Here is a 19,864-nt window from a genome sequence, read left to right on the forward strand (position 1 = left end):
TCGCTCAAATCCAAAATCCCTCAACACGAAGGGTTCCCGCTCGACCAAGTCTGGAATTTTCCATCATTTTTTCATCCTGGCCTCTCAGTGGAACAATCTTGAAATATTAGAGCTACTGACCGGTTATGATCAAACGAAGCAAACACAGATACACACGATTTAAGGTCTACAATTGCGCACACACACATACCTACACACAGCATATGTGGTTTATGATTTTCTAGGTTTTAATTCAGAGCTTAGATAATTTTCAACCTGTAAACCTAACCCCTTACCTTTAACATTTTTTATTAAAGCTGTACAAATCTGAATAAACACTTTTTTTAACACACACACACACCACTTCACTAAACTGTTGTACAATTATTGAGATTGCTGCTCATTTAGTCATAAAATAAACATCACTGAAGTTATTTTCAAGAATTTTCATTTTTTGTATATGATCTTTAGGCCTTTACTGAATGTGACTCTGTACTGTATATTTCTCTTCATATGACTGTACTCATAAAAGCATCATGTAACCTAAAGTGAATAAACATTTTGCATGCATTTATTATTATTATAATAAAGGTATATAAATCTTTGAAAGATATATGAAATCATGGATGAGAGTCACAAACCCTACGTTTTATAAACCTATAAATTCCCAATAGATAAAATTAAGTCATGGTCACATATTAAAGTATTTGAATATCTAATGTGAGCCATAAAAATTTGACATTACAGAAATAAATGTTGTGAAAAGCTGAAAATCTTTATAAATAATCTCTTTTTAACCTGGAATGATCTCTCAAAGTAGCTTAAAATTACTTTTTATAGTAATTTTATTTTTATATTTTGAGCTAAAAACATTAAGTACACTGAATAAAGTGATCATTGAATTTACTCAATTTTTTTAAGTTAAGTGGTTGCAATCAATTTATTTAAGCTACATTTAAACAAAATTTATTTTTCTAATTTATTTTATTTTATTTTTCTATTTTTTTTATTTATTTTTTTTCTATTTTTTTTTAGCTTAAATAAATTGATTGCAACCACTTACCTTAAAAATGTGATTAAATTGAATGAATCATTTTTCTCAGTGAAACTGAACAAATATTGTCAGAATATGAAAGATGCACAAAAATGTCGAAATAACACCTGGATATACTCCTTGGTCCACCAGGTGCCTCAATCGATTTACAGGGGGGCATTAAGATGACTTAAAAATAAGATGAAACAAGCATAAAATAGGCTAAAACTACAACATTAGTGATATTTCTTATTGCATGTTTATTTTTATAGGCTGACAAAATCACATTTTAATATTTTATTGGTTGAAATTGGAAGTAGGGGGGGCTTTAAATTTTTTTGTGGACAATTGGGGGGGGTATTGAAATTAAAAATAGTGAGACCAGATTTAAACCAAAGCATGATTGTAACAGGAGCGTTTACATCATTTTAAGCAAGAATTCGGTGAGTTTGGACGCCATCTAGCGGCGTTAATGTTTATATACAAGATGCATTGATTGAGAAGAAAGCAAATTCACTTCTAGTGTCGAATATGAGAGTTACAAAATAATCCTAAACTTTTCTTTGGCTTAATTTTGTGTAAGACATAACTGATTCAATTATTCAAATGTTTAATATAAAGAAATCAAATAACTACTAAAAGACACAGCAACTTTTTGAAGCATTTGCATTATTTAAGTGAACTCTTTTTGAACTGCTTAACTAGTACTCCGGACAAACATCTCACATCCAATCATATATATATGAGGAAATCTCTCATCAGGCCATATTGCGGAGTGAAGAGTGTTATGACGGCCCATCCCCACACCAAAACACAGACCAACATCCACAATTACTCATCACCCAAACATTACTGGTCAGCCCCGTGACCCCTCCCCCTCCCCGTGACCCTGACGACCTAGGCACCATGGCAACCCTGTGACCCATCCAGCAGTTGCCAAGGAGACAACCTTGGAGCACATCTGACCATTGCCCCCTCCCTTCCCCCTTTCTGCTGAGACGAGGCGAGCGATCGATATTCTATCACACAGAACAGTGGAGCGAGCGAGAGAGAGAGGGAAGGGGGGTGAGAGAGAGAGAGAGAGAGTGAGAGAGATTGGAGTCTGCATTGAGCAGAAAGATTAAAGCAGGCAGGACAGCTGACAAGGGGAGCGTTGTGTGTGTGTGTATCATAATGAGGAGCCATATTTCTGTTATTTTGGAGAGTTGGCTTCAAGGCATGTTTGTAATTCTGTTTTTAGGTGTGGTTTTGTGTGTGTGTGTGTAAGTGTACGTGTGCGCCCCTCTTCATCATCAAAATGAAACAGCGGCTGAATGTAACCAGGGAATTCATCAAAGACTTTACTGCAGACTAGATTTTTTTCTTATATAAAACACAAAGTGTGTGTGTGTACATATCTACACGTACAATTTGGGCTTCTAACAAAGACAATTTGTGTGTGTATACTGTATATATAACAGCATGTTAAAATTTATAGCCTGTTATATCGGCCTTTAGTCTCTATCTGTGTGTGCAGACACTCATTACATGAGCTGACCTACACCTCTGGGTGATGTGTGTGTGTATGTGTGTGTGAAAAAGCTATTTTATTTTTTTATTTTGTACAGGAAATACTATCAACACCTCTTTTATTTTGAAACTTTATTGAAAATGTATATAATTGCTGAACACGAGTGTGTTTAATATGATTTTACCGTAAACATATTTGAAGAAGTCAAATACATACAATTAAAGCACTATGAGAAAAAAGACATCACAGCAGCTTTAACCGCAACAGTTCTTATCTTATATCTTACCCTGTGTATCAAATAATTAAACTACTAGTCATGTTAAAGGGATAGTTCACCAAAAAAAGGAAAATTCTGTCATTATTTACTCTTCCTCATGTTGTTTCAAACCTATATAAAGTTCTTTGTTCAGCTGAAAAATCTTTGTAACCATGCAGATCTGGGGCACCATTCACTTCCATAGTATTATTTTTCCTATGGAAGTCAATGGTGCCCAAGATCTGCATGGTTAAGAAATTCTTCATTTGTGTTGTGCATAACAAAGAAATTCATACAGGTAACCAGGTTAATACCATAAAGCCTTAAAATAACATTTGCAGGTCAACTTATACTTTAAATATAAAAAATAAAAATAGAATATATTTTGCATGCAAATAATGAAGGCTATTTAGCATTAAGATTTAATACATATAATATATACGCGGTCAAAATAAAATAAAGGGGTCCCTAGCGGTCACTGGGTTGATACCCTTTCGAAAAGTACACCTTTGCACCTATAAAGTGCATAATAGTTCTGTACCTCAGAGGTACATATTGGTACCAACAAGTGGATATTAGTACCTGAAAGGTTTTAGTACCAAATGTATACACTCTAAAAAAACAAACGGTGCTATATAGCACCAAAACTGTTGCTTTGGATCGTAACCATGGAAGAACCATTTTTAGTGCCATATAGCACCGGTGAAGCACCTGTGTAGAACCATATAGGGGCCATATAGCACCACTATAGCACCACATATGGTTCTACAAAGCACTATATGGTTCTACACAGGTGCTTCACTGGTGCTTCACCGGTGCTATATGGCACTAAAAACGGTTCTTCTATGATTACAAGCAAAGAACCACTTTTGGTGCTATATAGCACCGTTTGTTTTTAGAGTATATCTGTACCTAAATGGTATATTAAGACCTTTTTAAAGGGCACCGCTCCAATGAAGCCTATTTCTGACCATTTGCTATAGAAATTGCTATAAAATTGCAATTTAAATGTCATTATTTTATGTAACGTGTCTGCACAAGTTCGTATTGCAGGTAATGAAAGTATGAAAAAAATATCGGAATATAGCCTAGTGCTGCTCATTTAATCGAAAAACTGATCCGGATACAAATCAAGGGTTAAACAATAACATAATCGTCAAAAGCCTCAATTACAGATATCCATTTGTGTTCATTTAGTCAGGCATCAAATACAGAATCAGAAATTTTACAATGGATGAGTTGACGTGTCCTTTAGCCATTTGTTTTGGGTTTTTACTAACAACATAACTTATTTACATATTATTTAGTTTTGGATGTGTAGAATTTACAATGCAGCTGCTTCACAAACATTTCAAAACTTCAATGTAAATAATGTATTATATTTAAATATGTGATAATGTATAGGCAGCAGGTTATTATTGCAGAAATAATGCTGCGTTCCAGGCAGGTTTTTGAGCCCGTGAATTACGACTTCAAAACCACGACTTACGACTCTGAACTGGGAGTATGCGTTCCAGGCAGCCTGTAACCCGTGTGTTTTTACAACCTTCTACCTGTGAAAGTGCACTGGAACGGGAGTCAAACCCGTGACTTCCCACCCGTGAACTCGTACTAGATCGATGTACTCCCAGTTCAGAGTCGTGGTTTTGAAGTCGTGAGTTACGGGTTACAGGTTGCCTGGAACGCAGCATAAGCCCCGACCAGGACCCAATGCGCAGCTGAGGGTCTTGTATCACACTGAACGGGCTTATTTCGCGATAACAACCTGATGACTGTACATTATTTATCCCGCTTATTACACGACTATTTACCTCAGTAATGTGAGGAACAGTAAATATTGACTTTAAATATTTGCTTATTTGTAACGAATGCAGACCTTCCGCGAGGAAAACCCGTCCGTTTAGGCTACTTTCGGTTTAAGATTACACAAGACGTTCAAATGTCACAAACACACTATTTGGTTCAATCATTTGTAAATATAGTATATCATATATGTTGTTAAAAGACATATTTATATTTATTTTTGTGTAATATTAAACTGTACCTGTCAAAATGATTCGCAGCATCCGGGTTACTGTGTGTTATTAGAGCGGTTGTTAGCCTACCTGAAAAGAACGAGCCTTGGAAGGTCGCAACTGGCCAATCAGAATCGAGCATTTTAGAGAGCCGTGTAATAACCTGCAATAAATAGGCTACAATATTATTTTAATTATTAATTAATTACAATTATTTTAATAATTACAATTATTATTTTTATCATAATCGTGCAGCCCCATTAACAAGTTACATTCATTAACTACAGTACAGTGTGATGGAGTGCAAACATGATGTTGCCTTGAACATGTAAGTGTGTCTATGATATCTTAAGGATAAAGTAATAGGAGCAGTTTCCCAGACAGGGATTAGACTAGTCCTAGACTAAAATAATTGTAAGAGCTGTCCAAACTGAAAACAACTTGCATTAAAATACATCAGTATACACTTTGTTTTGCCTCAAAATGCACACAAGTAATGTTTTTAGTAAGGCATGTTTGTTAAAACTAGTTATTTTTCATAATTAAACTAAGGCCTAGTCCTATTTTAAGATAATCCTTGTCTGGGAAACCACCTCATAGGGGCGGTTTCCCATACAGGGATTTGACTAGTCCTAGACTAAAATTAATATAAGAGCAGTTTAAACTGAAAACAACTTGCACTGACATATCTTTAAATGCATCAGTGCTTTTTGTTTTGCTTCAAAATATACACACGTAATGTTTTAAGTAAGGCATGTTTGTTAAAACTAGTTATTTTTGATAATTAAACTAAGGCCTAGTCCTGGCTTAAGCTAAACCCTGTCCGGGAAACAACCCCATGAGTTTTAACCTGTAACACATGACTGACAGTAGTCTACACTCCTTAAAATAAAGGTGCTTCACAATGCCATACAAGAACCGTTTTGGACTGAATGGTACCATAAGGGAACCTCTATTATCTGAAGAACCTTGCGGTTTCGTCACTTTAAACCTTTTGGGGGGTTTCCCGGACAGGGATTAGACTAGTCCTAGACTAAAATAAGTGTAAAAGCTGTCCAAACTGAAAACAAAATGCACTGACATTTCTTAAAATACATCAGTGCCCTTTGTCTTCCCTCAAAATGCACACAAGTAATTTTTTTAGTAAGGTATGTTTGTTAAAACTAGTTATATTTCCCAATTAAATTTAGGTCTAGTCCTGGCTTAAGCTAATCCGTGTCCGGGAAACCACCCCTATAAGCACCTTTATTTTTTAGACCAGTGGTTCTCAAACTTTTTCGGAGTGGGCCCACCTTATGTACGGTGCATCCCTTCATGCCCCCACCAAATAAAATTAAACATCAAACATTAAAAAACTTTAAATCTTAATTATACAAAACATATTAAATTATACAATGTAGTTATCTTGGTTAGTACTGTAGCCTTATTGTTCTGAGGTTTATTTACAAAGAATTTATGATGTATTTTATGTCAATGGGACTCTCCAGGGCCCCCAGTTTGATTTCGACTGTAGATGCAGATAAAAACATTTTGTGACAGCAGTGGTTTGAGCCATGACCTCAAAATATATTTGGACAAAAATACTTATTATTAATAGATACAATTTCATGCCAAGCAGACACAGAAACAAACTGAGAAAAGAGAGATCCTTCTTTTTTATTTCGTTTTTTGCGGCTGTTTCACATATCGATACATTGCTTTTATTTTAATCTGCACTTATTTAAACAATGAAATCAGAGTGAAATCTCTTTTTCCTAGGACACAGAAAGATTGTATTTTCATTTTTTTTTAACAAGGGTTGAAAGAAGCAGGGGACGGGTGGGGGAGAGCAGGAAGGTTTAATCACATCGCTCACAAACGGACAAACAGACGGACAAGAGGAGAAAGAGGAGGGGCAGTGCAGGATAAAGAGGGAAGGAGAGAAAAGTGAGAGATAGAGAGGCAGTGTGCTTTATGACAAATAACAAGTAGCTCTCAGACACAATTAAAAACTGAGAAATAAAAGTGGCTGAGCAAGGTGCAGGTGTCTTGTACTTTCTCGCCAGCAGAGGGCGAGAGCGAGCTGAACGAAATTTATACTTGTTATTTATTTGCACTTTCAAGAAAGGATTTGTGCCGGAGAAACATCGTGGCAGTGTTTATACAGGAGTCCCTGTATGCCGTAACAGAATCTAAACGCAGCTGCCGGGTTTTGAGAAACGTTACACATGACATCCATTTGAAAAGCTGTGCGTGTGCACATGCTAACATTTGTATAACAATATCAGTAACCTTCACTATTGTCATAATGGCAGATTAAGCTGTACTAAACAAACAAGACATAAAACTGGAGGAGAGAGATTAGTTGGTCCTCTTATCTTCTCATCAGTAGAACGAGAGGAGCTTGTAAATGTGACATACTGTAGTTGCGTCTGTGTTGGTTTTCTTGACGGTTAGATTAAGATGAAGGAAAGTGAGAGAGACAGAGAGAAAGACACAGGAAGAGAAGGTGAGGAAATGAAAGTGACAATTCAGTAGTATGTCTCCTTTTCAACCCAACCTGGAGTGCAAAGAGAGAAAAACAGAAAAGAAGAGAGAGAAAAGGTGGGCGTAAATAATAATTTACAGTACTACTACTATTAATAAAAGTGTATTTAAGGTTCGTACCTCCTGGGTTCCGACGCAGAATGAGTTTTCGAATCTCATCGTACACAAAGATTAAGAAGCTGTAGGGGAACGCACAGAACCACCAGCTGGGCCTATGAAAAGAAACGAGAAGAAAAGAGAGACGTACGGTCAAGGGAAAGCTAAACCCGTAGTTGCCGTAATCTCTGCAAAGGTTGCGTGTGTTTTCAAAAGGCTTTGTAATGTTACATCAGATTTTCAATGTGCAGGTATTTTAATGTGTAGTGCTCACTTCAGAGGGTACATCCTTAGAGCAACATCCATGCCGGGGCAGTAGGACAAGAACGCAGCGAGCGCCGTCTCCTCAAACAGGCCAAAGATCAGGATTTTATTCCTATAGAGAACAAACGCAAACAATGGTTATACAGCAATAGTATATAGCATATGTGATCCTGTCTGTAAAATAGAGGATAAATAATCTGAGATCTGCAGCATCAAAGTTTATTTCAATGTTTGACATTTGTGGTTTTTACATTATAGGATGAGTTTATAAAGAAAACAATAAATCCCAAAAAATGAGTTTTCACAGGCAGGGTCACATATAATATTCATATTAACATAGGATAATAAAATAAGAGATTTAATATTTGTAAGCATCAACATATTAGTGAGATATCCTGAAAGGTACTGACCTCATTCCCTGCTGGAACACTGAATTACGACGGGTTTTACAGATAATCACATCGGCCCACTGCACCACCACAATACTGACAAAGAAAGCTGTGTGACAGGTGAACTCCACAATCTTCCTCTGCTCATATGTCTGAAAGAGAGAGAGAGATTTTTTTATTAATATTTTCCACATCGCAGAATAGAGTGCTGCAGGGATGATGTATTTTTGTTGCAAAACCAGGAAGCGAGACATTTTATCACTTTAGCTTCCATCAACCCAAAGTCAATGGGTTTTTTGTACAGGGTTTTGGTTACACTCCGTAAATAAGATCTTGGGTTAAAATAAGGCCAATATATTTCACGTTTTATACGTAAGGAATAACTGATAATGGGCATGAATTAATTATTCACTTATAATGCACACCCAAAGTAATGCGACATGACGCGAAGTGTGCATTATTTTCAAATTACTCAATCCATTATTCTGCTCCACGATCACCACAAACATTACACTGGTGCCTATTTCTCATCATCTTCAGTCAGTGTAGGCATCCTTAGCTTTGAATTTTCAAAAATGACCTCCGTGAATTTTATTATTCAGCTACTTAAAGGAGTAGTCCACTTTATAGATGGGGCTCATTGACTTTCCATAGTATTTTTTTCCTACTATAAAAAGTCAATGGACCCCAACTCTAAAGTGGACTACTCCTTTAAGGATCTCACACTAAGATGATTTATAAACAGCATTGAAGGAGTTAATATCTATTCTGAGCTTTTACTGCTTTCCTTATATACTATAATATATTATATTGTGTTTTATTGTGCTGTTATTTATTGTGTTTTATTACCTGTTTTTTATTATTATGAAGGCTTAAATAAAAAAAAACCAACTACAGTTTTGGAACCAAACTCTTATTTGGTAGCAATAGCCAAAAATACATTGTATGGGTCAAAAATATAATTTTTTTATGCCCAAAAAAATTAGGATAGGAATTTTAAAAAAACAACCGCCTTCTTCACTTTTTGAAAAATGCAATTGCGCAACACTCCTGATTGACAACTATGAGGACCAATAGTCTTGATGATCCACCTGGAAAAAGAAAATCTTCCGCAATACCTTTAAGTAAAAATCACGTCCCATGAAGATATTCCATGAAGATTGTAAAGTAATATGTGTTGCTCAGGACTTCATTTGGACAACTTCGACCAAATATTGTCCTATCCTTATAAACCATACACCAGTAGCTTATTTATTCAACTTTCAATGTATAAAACCCAATTTTAATTGACCCTTATGACTTGGTTTTGTGCACTTGTGGTCCAGGGTCACAATTATGTCTACAAAATGATCACGAGAAACACTTCAATGAATGCTAAAACTTTTGACCGGGTACTAAAGCTGTCGCTGGGGCAGTAACGGGTGTGCCTCATACATCTTTAAAAGTGAAGCCTCTGGCCTTTTGATCGCCCCCTGGTGGTTGGCTGCAGTACAAGTCATAAACCCACCCTCTCCATGACTTTAAATAAAAAATAATTTACACTTCCAATAAAATTTCTGAAAAATTTCCACGTTTGGGCGAAAGTTGGATACTGCGGGTCCGGTTTTGGCTCCACGGATGATACCTTCTTTGCATGCCTTGTCTCCAAAATGACGTTTTGACGTAACATGGCGGCGATCATCTTTTTTAGTCTTTGAGCAGTACTACTCTTGTAAAAACAACACAACTGTACCTAAACAGTCCATATTAGTACCTCACAGATACAACCTGTGCCTTTATGGTACATGGTAGGACCTTTTTAAAGGGTACAGTCCCAGTGACAGCTTTTATACCTTTCATTCAGTGAGCGTAGTGTATATTTACAGTATATACTGTATTATATGTTGATCTATTAACATGTCTCTGATAGGGAAGCTTTGCTTATGAATACATTCTTAATAAATAAACTCATCTGTATCTACTATAAGTTACATAAGATGACTAATGACAGACCAATTCTAAAAAATATATATAAATGAACTCTTAAAAACGTTTTTTTTTTTAAATGTTTTATCAAAGTTTTATGTAGTTTATATAATCTGACACTGTCTAAAATAGTCATAAATGTTATATACCCATTGCTGTCCGTAGCTGTCCTCCAGGTCATTGTTGGAGCGATCGTCCCATTTTAACCGGATGCCCACCAGTACACTGGGAAGAAATCCGTTCTCGGCCAAAATCACAAAATAACTAAAAAATCCTCCCAGGGCTTGAATCATACCTGCATACATGAGACAGGAGATAAGTTGTAACTCATTTTCTAAGGTGGACACATTTAGCAGTTACATAACATTTACACTAACCGATCTGTCCATAGGCGATGCTGATAAGACGCTCATTGACCAGCTTGTCCCTGGTGGGGTTACGGGGCTGACGCTTCATGATGTCACTCTCAGCTGCTTCGTAAGCCAATGAGATTGCAGGTACCTGAGATAGTGAACGATGATTGATCAATATAAAGACGTGTAATTATATACCAAGAAAAACTATTAGAGGGGATACAAGACGTTTTTAAGATGTCAAATAAATATTTGGTGTCCACAGAGTACGTATGTGAAGTTTTGGCTCAAAATACCCCACAGATAATTTATTATAGCATGTTAAAATTGCCATTTTGTAGGTGTGAGCAAAAATGTGCACTATTATCCCCTTCTGACATCACAAGGGGATTTTCACATGCTTGCAGAAAATGGTTTACCAAAACTAAGTTCCTGGTTTGTTCTTTTTCATGTTTTTTAGGTTGATAGAAGCACTGAAGACCCAATTATAGCAGATGGAAAGATTTTAATGATATTTCCCCTTTACATTTTTCTTTTTGGCAGATTCTGTTGTCCTACAGTGCATTCAACCTATACAATTTATAAGTATGTGTGTTGCTTTGAATCGAAACCCATGGCCTTTGCATTGCTAATGCAATGCTCTACCAATTGAGCTGCAAGATATATTGTACAAATGTTTGTAAAATAATGATGCTTACCATATCAGTGCCGAGATCAATGCAGAGGATGGTGATGGTTCCCAGAGGAAGAGGAATGTTGACCAAGATGAAGAACAGGAAGGGTGTGATCTCAGGAATGTTGCTGGTCAGTGTGTATGCGATGGACTTCTTCAGGTTATCAAAGATCAGACGACCTGATAAGGAAAAATAGAAATAAACAACTTCATCAATACCTAGGTTGAAATCTCCAATACATCACTTTGTGAGAGTAACATTTTATGCAAGTGAATAATAATTTTCTCACAATTAAAGTTTCTCACAGGATTACATGTATCTCTCTCACCTTCCTCAACTCCAGTAACGATTGATGCAAAGTTGTCATCCAGAAGAATCATGTCTGCAGCCTGCTTAGAGACGTCTGAACCGGAGATCCCCATGGCAACACCGATGTCAGCCTTCTTCAGAGCGGGAGAGTCGTTCACTCCATCACCGGTCACAGCCACGATGGCACCCTGATAGCACATGAAATAAACACAAATTATGCTTAAAAATTAAACTTTTATTATGGAATGTGTGTGAGAAGTACAAGTACACGTTTGCATGTTTGTGTACCTGTCTCTGGCAGCCCTCCACAATGATGAGTTTCTGCTGTGGGGAGGTCCTGGCGAACACGATCTCTGTGTGATTCCTCAGCACATCATCCATCTGCTCCTGCGTCAGATCTTTCAAGTCTGATCCGTGGATCACACAGGCTTTTGCGTCCCTGAGAACAGATGTATGTCGGATATAAAACCGATTCAATTTTCTTCCCTCGAACAAAAACCAGGAATGAATCTCATAGGGTTATGAAACAAAAGTAGAGCTGCCGTTATCAGACAAATAAATGATCGTGAAAATGCGCAATATGTTACAATACGCAAAAACTATCATCAGAATTGAAAAAAAATATCATCTGAATTATATCCAGAATGCTCTCAAACGTATTGTATATTCTTACAAATTCATTTTTGTTTACAAGCAACATATAACTAACTACTGTAGTGAATGCGCTGAACGTGAATCCTAAAATAATAGTTTAATGTCATTTGACATCACAACATATTTTCGGTGGGACGACAACTTCGCTGGGGCACTACCCTTTAAAAAAGTACTAATATTCACCATTTATGTATAGATTACATACATACATTTGGTACCAATATGTACCTGTGAGGTAAAAATAGGTAACTCTTTAGGTGCAAAGGTGTACTTTATGAAGGGTAACGCTCATGTGACAGCTAGGAATTTTTTTTTTACCATTTTGTTGATCAGTTAACTGTACTTACTCAAATTTTATTGTAAATATACTTAATTTATGATTCTGTGTTTTCACGTTACCTGGGGTTGACCTGACTGACAGGAATATTAAGCCGAGCGGCGATGTCTTCCACTGTCTCGTTTCCTTCAGAGATGATGCCGACGCCCTTAGCGATGGCCTTGGCTGTGATTGGATGATCACCGGTCACCATGATAACTTTGATACCAGCTGAGCGACATTTGCCCACAGCGTCAGGTACAGCGGCCCGAGGAGGGTCAATCATAGACATCAGGCCCACAAAGCACAGGTTATCTGTCTGGAAGTTAATGTCATCGGTGTCAAAGGCAAAACCTTTAGGGTATTTGTCCTCGGGCAGGAGCACGTGGCAGAAACCTGGATGGAGATATTCATTAGCCAAAGTTGCAGTAGAGTTCAATTTGATTTGGGAAATCTGATGGTTTCTTTAGATTTTTTTAAGGATCAAAATTTTTCGACAGCTTTGTCCAAAATTGTGTAATGTACGCTAAATACAGTACGTAAATTATCTGGATTTTTGATAATGGACTAATCTTTAATAACAAAATTTATATCAAACTGTAATAATAATGAACACAGAATGATAGCAATTTAAATCATGTGATATCTGTTGTGACTTGACTGTCTTGTCACAAAACAGTAAATTATCATAAAAACAAAAAACATTTTCAAATTAAAATAATGTAGATTTCAAATCAGCGCTTTGGCAGGAGTGGTAACCTAGCATGATCTTACCCAGGACTCTTTCTCCCAGTCCTCCCAGTTCCAGGTAAGCGTTCTGGAAAGCCTCCTTCAACTCTTCATCCATCGGTTGCTCTTTGCCCTGCATGAGGATGGTGGTGCAGCGGTCGAGGATGCGCTCTGGCGCCCCCTTCATCACCAGCAGGTAGTGATGCTCACTAGATTCATCCGTCTCATGCACTGACAACTAAACATGACAGGTGTACGAAAAGGAGTTTTAATGACAAGTAAACTAATTTGTGGTTTTGTCATTTATAAAAATAACTGAAGCTAATAAAAAGGATTAATTTTAATACTGACTGACTTTGAATTAGGGGTGGACAATATGACCAAAATTTTATTTCACAATAGGATTCATTTTATATCATGATAACGATAAGTATCACAATAGTCTTAATCTTTTAATAAGGTTTTTATGTCATTAAAATATTCACTTTTTTATAATTTCTCACAAAAAACCTATACATGCATAAAAAAAGATAAAAACAAACAAAATTCAAGCTTACTGAAGATAAACAGTCAGTGATAAAAGAATGATAAGAAATAATAATGTATATTATATATCTTAAGGTAGAAAACTGATTTAGTCAAGAGCAGTGAGAGATTTTCACAAAAACATGAGTGACAGACATGAGCAAAATTATGTAACTTCCCCTTTAAGACCAAAGTCCAGATCTAATACACTTTTACACATGCGTTTTCTCTTTCAGCTGTTTACTTTCTCAGAAAGGATACTTGCAAAAAGAAATTTGACGCATATGTGTATTTAAGGCAAATAAAGCGGCAAAAATGCTTACAAGCTTAAAGGCAGGGTGCATGACCTCTGAAAGCCAATGTTGACATTTGAAATCACCTAAAGAGACTCACCCCTACCCCAATAGAATCTGGACCTTCTTTTGTTAGACCCGCCCCACACATACGCAACCCAGGCAACGATGTCGGTTAGTAGACACGCCCCTTACTGCTGATTGGCTACAAGTGTGTTTTGGTACTCGGCCCGACTCCCTTTTCAAGAGTGTTTTTCAAAAACCATCCACCCCGCCTTTAAAGAGCAGTGGATGCGTGACATGCGCGTTCCTCTCACACAAAAACAGCGTGCTCATTTAGTACTGTTATTTGTGTTTCAATGGCTTTAAATCACTTGTTTTAAAACTGCGGTGCTTAAATACGTGAACAAACATTAAGTTTTCGTGACTTGGGCATGTAACCTCGATAGAGACGATAGTCCAAAATCCTGAATAGATTGTGTTTGGGGTGTGCTACGCTCAGTGGTCAAGTGCGTCATCAAGTCACCATTTTAGACCCGCCTTCAAAAATCCTCCTATACTTAGAAATGATATAAAACTGTTGGAATTCAGTACTACGTAGTTTACAGTCTTTGTGGTGTGCTTCAGCAATACATTTCTAATATGCATAATGTGTTTAGAAACAATTTTCAAGATTTTACAGGGACAATGGATGCTGAAACTAAAGAATATTAGTTTGTGAATTCAAGTTTCATTGAAATAAATGATTCAATGCATATTTAACAAACCTGGTATTTGTTGGTGGAGTTGAAGGGAATTTCAGCCACTTTCTTGTACTTTTCTCTCATGGCTTTGACAGAGCCACATGAGAGCTCGATGCACTTGAGGAGCGCGGACTCAGAGGCGTCACCTGCGACATCACGCTTCAGGATTGGCAGAGTGTCTTGACCCGCCTTAAACACGGCTCTGTTACACAGCGCTGCCACACGGGCCAGAGACAACCACGTCCCAGAACTCTTATCAAAAGACGCACCTGACACAGACAGAGATCATGGTTAACTATATTATCAGTGGTGTATAAAGATCTTACATAATGAACTGTGTTGTTTTTACCACCTTAGAATGAACCGGTTCTATCTACATACAACGCGGGTCCACTTACATGGATTCGCTGTCATGTTTCTACAGTAGCCATAAATGGACAAACTGCTCTATACAGTGCATTTTGTCACTACGTTGTCTCAGACAATGACATGTTTGTCCTGTGGCGGCTACCGTAGCTTCTCTATGCGTTTCGAAAGGGGGGTGAGCTGTTTACTAAGCTGTTGGTTGCAATTCACAGTCTCACAGCTAGATGCCGCTAAAAATCTACACATTGGTCCTTTAACGTAAATAAGTTGGGAGTAATATTCCTTTTAATTCCTTTATGTGATGTACTTTTTATTTGCGTATTTACGCAATATACATGCGTTAAATGCATACTTCTGTCTATACATATTTGAGCATATTTTTGTTGACGTTGTTGTTTTTATATACATACAGTGTGGTCTGTCTTATCTGTCCACTCACCGGACTGATCTTCAGTGGTGTCGGCTTCGTGAATCTGATTGTCGAACCACATGTGAGCGACGGTCATGCGGTTCTGCGTCAGTGTGCCGGTCTTATCAGAGCAGATGGTTGAGGTGGAACCCAAAGTCTCCACAGCCTCCAGGTTCTTCACCAGGCAGTTCTTACGAGCCATACGCTTGGCTGTAAGGGTCAGACACACCTGAGATCCAGAAACAGAAAGATAGACGCAAACAAAGGAGCAGTAAAACCGAAGTGTGGGTGAGACAGAAGTTGGAAGGAAAAGAAAGAGAGAACAAAGCAAAATCTTAGTGATACGACGCAGTTTGTTGTTGTGGCACAATGCAGCATCGTGCAGTAATAACTCATGTTAAAGAAAAGAGGCTCTGAGGAGCAAATAAAAGCCAATGCACAATATAGAAAGCAATAAAGTGAGGCCAGAAACATAATCTCTACACAAACACATGTATAAACGCACTGCACAAAGCATTTAATATGCGCAGTCCAACCGAACAGTGTAGTTCTTAACTCGATCATTGTGACCTCCCAAAATTGTTGCATGTCTTTTCTATTACTGTTATTGTGCATAGGTAAAAAAATCATATTAAATTTAAAAGAGACGAGAAAATGCTTTTTATATTTTATCTTTCATTGCTTTTGCACTATTGTGAGCAATAAAATACTGCATTTTAATATGAATCCATCACTTGTTTAAAGTCAAAATAGGTATAGTTTTGTACCCGACATCCTTTCATCTCCAAAAATTTGGTACATGTCATTGCGCTGTCCAAAAAATTGTCTTCTCTACACATCCCCATATATAACCATGCATAAAATCTGTTGTATCACATGCTTGTGTAGTAGACTATGGCTGTGTCCGAAATAGCTCCCTATACCCATAATCAAATAATGCACTATTTGTAGTAGTGTCTGAAATTATAGTGGACATTATCGAGTGCACTTATTTAATCCCATAATGCACTCCAATAATGACCGATGTGCACTCAATGGTGAGCTGCTACCCCCTTCACTTGTGGGCGCATGCCAAGCGCATACCCTAGTGTCCGAATTGCCGTTTTCATTCACTCATTCAAGTGGGCTATATTAGGGAATGAGGTTAAAAGGGTTATTTCGGACACAGCCTACGTTTCAGGCCTTTTTTGTGTGTCACAGCCAGAGGGCACAGGCAAGCCCTAATGCACAGTCAAGCACAGCGAGAGCCTCAATCTTTTCTACATGGCAGGCACAGGCAACTAGAGAAACCACAGAGTAATACTTTTCTCAGATTTTCATATTGGCCTAGGTTTGAACAGTCAGTGTCTGTAAAAGAACACAGGAAAGAGAGAGAAAGACACAGAGAGACGGAGACAAAAGTCCCCGTCACGAAGAGTCACAGATGCTGAAGGTTAGAGAGAGGGAATATAGTTGAACATTACACAACACCATCACATCATCATAGACGAGAAGCCACAACACTTCACTGGCACTACACAATAACACTGATCATCATCACTACTGACAAATAGAGATGTATTGGGTGTGTCTGGATGCAACATTAGCATACTACTCGTACTACAGTGCTGCATGAGCACCATATTGCACCCTGAACCTACAGTACAAGTCGATCCGAAATACTGCGAGAGTGTTTCGAGAGCGACTGCACAGAGTTCTGACGACAACACAGCTCTTTGTGATTGGTCGCCTCGATGACAACGATCACATGCATTTCATGTTTAAAGAGTAACTGAACCCTAAACCAATTTTTTTTGTTAATGATCTTTAAGAATGAAGCTTTATTAGTGCTGTTCATTGATTTGAGAAACTTTTTTGATATTTGGGTATAAAGCGTTTTAATGCTACATAGTGTAGAAACGAGTGCGGCCCTCTTCAGGTTGAACGGTGGCTAATGCAGTTGAATTTACCTATTGAATGTTGTGGTACAGCGTGACGTAAGCGGTATGACCCTACGCAGGCAGGTTCAAGCTCACCACGCCATTTTACAATCTCACCACCCACTTGGTATGAGCTCAGTTTGTCCCCTCCATCAAAAGTCTGCCCACTTTTCTTGCATTTTTCAAATATTGCCAGTGGGTGGAGTCAGGCTCTGACTAGGGGTTAAGTTACGGTTTAAATATTCAATATAACATTTGTTTTTTTGACAAATTCACCATCTAATTCACTTAATCTGTGATAAAATAATCTGCGATAAAAAAAATAAAACTGTGCGCATGCGAATGCAAGACGCAAACCTCGCCGATCGGTTTATACGCCGCCGTGTGAACTCGAACACACTTAAAAACTTAACACGCCTGCAGCTCTTTGTCGAGCTCTTGGTGCCGCGGCTTCAGAATGTGTTTTCAATGTCAATAAAGGCTGCTCGAAAGTAAAAAAAAAGCTCAAATTTGAGATCAAAATTGGATGACAATTGCTTAATGCAAGTCACCTACTTTGGGTCACCTGTTGCAGTTTAAAACATTTATTGTTGTATACGTACGTACCGTAGACTCTAAAAAAGATGGACGTAGTGGCTGTGACATCATCCATAGGTTTTTGAAAAGCTTTTTTGAAGCCAATAGTTGGCGAAGCCTAGGGTCGCCATCTTGGCAGCACGTCACCGCGCATCACCCGCGGATACCCGAAATTGGATAAAGAGGCGGGACGTGGGTGAAGCTGAGGTGGCTGGTTGATGAAACCATGCGCACCTAGCTCGATGGTAGTGACAGCAGTGGCAGTTCACCCGTCACTTAAATGGCTACGCCTTTAATTATGCAGAACTTTAAAGCTTAATATAATTTATGTCTACCGTATTTTCCAGACTATAAGTCACACCTTTTTCATAGTTTGGCGGGTCGTGCAACTTATAAGCAGGTGGGACTTATATATGTTTTTTCCTCTTAAAAATAAATTTTTTGACTGATGCGACTTAAAATCCGAAGCGATTTAAATTTCGGAAATTACAGTATGTCATGAAGGGCAAAATTAGCTATACTGACCCAAAACACATTTTGTACCAGGCTGTAAACACATTTATTTCTGCTGTAAAGTTAGGCATTTTACCATTGGGGGTCTCTTTTGGAGCCAGCTTCTTAGCAGCTCATCGATGAATTGCAGTTTAAGTCACTTCCATGTTGGCTTCATCAGAGAGATCAAAAGGTTGCCCCTTGGTATGTACTAATATCACATACTAAATATGTCACATATTATTGTCCACAGGAAGTATGCAGTAAATAGTAGGGCCGCAAGATATACCGACGAATATGCATATCGCAATACAGCCTATAAATAAGATTATATACATCGCATTTTCTTGTGTAACCCTAGTAAGCAGCATGTTAATATTTCATTCAAAACACACCCGCAGAGAATAAATGGATACCCACAGACTCACAAAACACAATGGATAATAACAAACATAAAGTACATAAACATCAGTAAACACTACATAAAATAAATACAACACATTTAAACACAGTAAAAGGGCAGATGAACCCAGCATGCTCACAGTAACAGTGGCCAGCAGTCCTTCGGGCACGTTGGCGACGATGATTCCGATGAGGAAGATGACGGCCTCCAGCCAGGTGTAGCCCAGAATGATTGACAGAATGAAAAAGGACACGCCCAGAAAGACGGCCACGCCCGTGATGATCTGGATGAAGTGCTCGATCTCTTTGGCGATGGGGGTCTTTCCGCTCTCAAGGCCAGAGGTCAGAGTAGCAATGCGGCCCATGACGGTGCGATCACCAGTACAGACGACAATACCACGAGCAGTACCTACAAAAGAAGAGAGGTTACTATGGAGATATTTACTGTAGTTTTTATATTTAAATGTTTACATATTATTATACAGATTTTTTTAGTATTTATATATTTTTTAGATATATATAAGTTCTGACCAAATAGGTTTAAACTGTAATAAATCATTATAAAGTATTTTATCTTATATAAGCTACTTTACTTACATTTTTGGCTGTTTTTAAAACTTTACATTATAAGACTTTCAGTCTGAAAATCTAATAATTTGCTTTCTTGGTACCAAAATGGATTTTAAAAGAGGACATGGTCCATTTGGGGTAAGTTTGATATATTCCCTAAATCTACCACAAGGGGGCAAAAGAGACTTATGTCTCATGTAGACATCATGTAATATCATATAACAGCTTGTTCACCCCACTGACAGCGCATTGAGCTTTGGACATATGCAACATAAATACAGCAATAATGCAATTGACACCTTGTGGCTGTTGCATTAAAATGGAGACCTGCTTTCATTACCGCAATAAATCAGGTGGATTTGGGAAGGTCAGACACTGACATGTGGATTTATCTTTAAATGCACAAACAACTAAACTTTAAATAAAGGAAATCTGTAGTTTTTGGTCCTGCAATAGTAAAGACTGACAGAGAAAGAGAAATGTGTGGCAAAAATCGAGTGA

General features: G+C 37.7%; 1 protein-coding gene across 2 annotated transcripts in view; it reads right to left on the reverse strand.

Annotated features, from left to right (window-relative positions):
• Positions 1-6,425: 6,425 nt before the first annotated feature.
• Positions 6,426-19,864, reverse strand: part of atp1a3a (ATPase Na+/K+ transporting subunit alpha 3a) — a 29,879-nt gene continuing 16,440 nt past the window's right edge. Inside the window, exons 1-15 of one of the 2 annotated variants that reach the window (XM_065286507.2) lie at positions 18,934-19,022; positions 16,708-16,751; positions 15,435-15,633; positions 14,654-14,898; positions 13,114-13,306; positions 12,423-12,735; positions 11,658-11,808; positions 11,389-11,557; positions 11,085-11,239; positions 10,411-10,534; positions 10,183-10,328; positions 8,090-8,220; positions 7,690-7,791; positions 7,440-7,531; positions 6,426-7,332 (exon numbers count right to left, since the gene is read on the reverse strand). In XM_065286507.2, the coding sequence (XP_065142579.1) occupies positions 7,304-7,332; positions 7,440-7,531; positions 7,690-7,791; positions 8,090-8,220; positions 10,183-10,328; positions 10,411-10,534; positions 11,085-11,239; positions 11,389-11,557; positions 11,658-11,808; positions 12,423-12,735; positions 13,114-13,306; positions 14,654-14,898; positions 15,435-15,606 (2,022 nt within the window). In that variant the 5' untranslated portion in view covers positions 15,607-15,633; positions 16,708-16,751; positions 18,934-19,022 and the 3' untranslated portion in view covers positions 6,426-7,303. Of the gene's footprint in view, positions 7,333-7,439; positions 7,532-7,689; positions 7,792-8,089; positions 8,221-10,182; positions 10,329-10,410; positions 10,535-11,084; positions 11,240-11,388; positions 11,558-11,657; positions 11,809-12,422; positions 12,736-13,113; positions 13,307-14,653; positions 14,899-15,434; positions 15,634-16,707; positions 16,752-18,933; positions 19,203-19,864 lie in introns of those variants that run through there. The other variant, XM_065286498.1, reaches the window with a different exon arrangement.

The sequence above is a fragment of the Paramisgurnus dabryanus genome, chromosome 19, assembly GCF_030506205.2.
Source record: "Paramisgurnus dabryanus chromosome 19, PD_genome_1.1, whole genome shotgun sequence".
Lineage (NCBI taxonomy): Eukaryota > Metazoa > Chordata > Actinopteri > Cypriniformes > Cobitidae > Paramisgurnus > Paramisgurnus dabryanus.